At 65.1% G+C, this 1,301-nt stretch overlaps 1 protein-coding gene across 1 annotated transcript in view; it reads left to right on the top strand.

Annotated features, from left to right (window-relative positions):
• PNPLA7 (patatin-like phospholipase domain containing 7) overlaps positions 1–1,301 on the top strand; it is a 48,924-nt gene that overhangs the window by 24,194 nt on the left and 23,429 nt on the right. Inside the window, exon 7 of the mRNA XM_014529692.1 lies at positions 9–442. Within this exon, the coding sequence (XP_014385178.1) occupies positions 9–442 (434 nt within the window). The remainder of the gene's footprint in view (positions 1–8; positions 443–1,301) is intronic.

The following is a 1,301-nucleotide window of genomic DNA, read 5'->3' as shown; positions in this document are numbered from 1 at the left end:
ACACGCAGGACGGCTCCGAGGTGGCGGTCAAAGAGGTTCTGGCCGGGGACAGTGTCCACAGTCTGCTCAGCATCCTGGACGTCATCACTGTGAGTGCCCCGCCCGCTCCCCGAGCCCAGCAGCCAGGGCCTCCGCCCAGGACAGTGGGCCACAGACGGCGGGGCCCCGGGGGCCGTGCGTCTCCGCAGAGCTGGTTGCTCACGGCCGTGGGGTGTCTCTTAAACGACTGTGTTGGGACTGGGTCACCCCCACACGTGGTCCAAGACCCAAAAGGCCCGCAGCGTCACGGGTGGAAATGTCCCCTGCTCCCCAGGGGGACTCACTCTCGCACCTACGGTCACTGTCACGGGGCGGCCTTGTATGGGCATCGATTCGTGTGCTTGAGTCCAGTCTGTAGGACGGTCCTCCTGGGTCCCAGGGGCGCCCCGCTCAACGGAGGCTGAGCCCCTCACGCTCCTGCCCCAGCTGGTGAGCCGTCTGAGAGGTGGTTTTGCTGGTCTAGTCGGTGACGGCACAGCATCGCCTGTTACCTTGGGGTTCCTAAGCGTTTATCATGGAACGTTCCAAACATTCGGCAGCCGGCAGGCAGGCAGGGATGAGTGTGTGTGCCGGGCGCCGGCTGCGGCTCTGCCCCTCGCCTCCCCCTCCCTCGACAGTTTCCTTCTGAGTTGAGTCCACGCCGTAACCCAGACCTTCCCGCATGTTAGCTGCGCTCATCAGCACGCACGCCTGTGTCACGCGACAGGTGCACTGATTTCAGCTTCTCCTCGGAAGTGACACCTTCCTTTGTTAACGCTCACCCGGACGTTTCCCCCTTGTGTTTTAGAGAGAGTGGGAGGGAGGGCAGGAGGGTGGTGGAGGGAGAGAGACACTGATGCTTGCCTCCCACCCATGCCCGACCGGGGCCAGGGCAGAGACCAGGCAGGTGCGATGTGTATGCGGGTCCACGGCTGGTGGAGAGCCAGCGAGGGAAACACCGGCTCCTAAAGCCCCGTGCGAATGCCCACAGCAGCTTCCTGCGTGACTGTCCCGCCCTGGGAGCAGGAGTCCGAGAACCGCCGCGTTCTGGGCAATCAGCCGTCCTGAGAGCGTGACGCGTCCCGGGTGTGTCGTCCCAGGGACAGGAGCCAGGCCTCACGTGTGCACAGAAGAGAGCCGGCCGGTTGCAGGGACAGTGGTGGGAGGAGAGGTGACGGCACTTAGCTGAGCAGAGCGGGCGGGCCACCAAAGGGGACCCTCTTCCCCGAACACCGAGCCGGGCCGTGCGGCAGGAGCCTCCTGACCAGCGCCTCCTGGGCACA

Source organism: Myotis brandtii, unplaced genomic scaffold (genome assembly GCF_000412655.1).
Source record: "Myotis brandtii unplaced genomic scaffold, ASM41265v1 scaffold691, whole genome shotgun sequence".
Lineage (NCBI taxonomy): Eukaryota > Metazoa > Chordata > Mammalia > Chiroptera > Vespertilionidae > Myotis > Myotis brandtii.
Note: the sequence above shows the minus strand (reverse complement) of the source record. Positions and strands in the feature narration are given on the sequence as shown.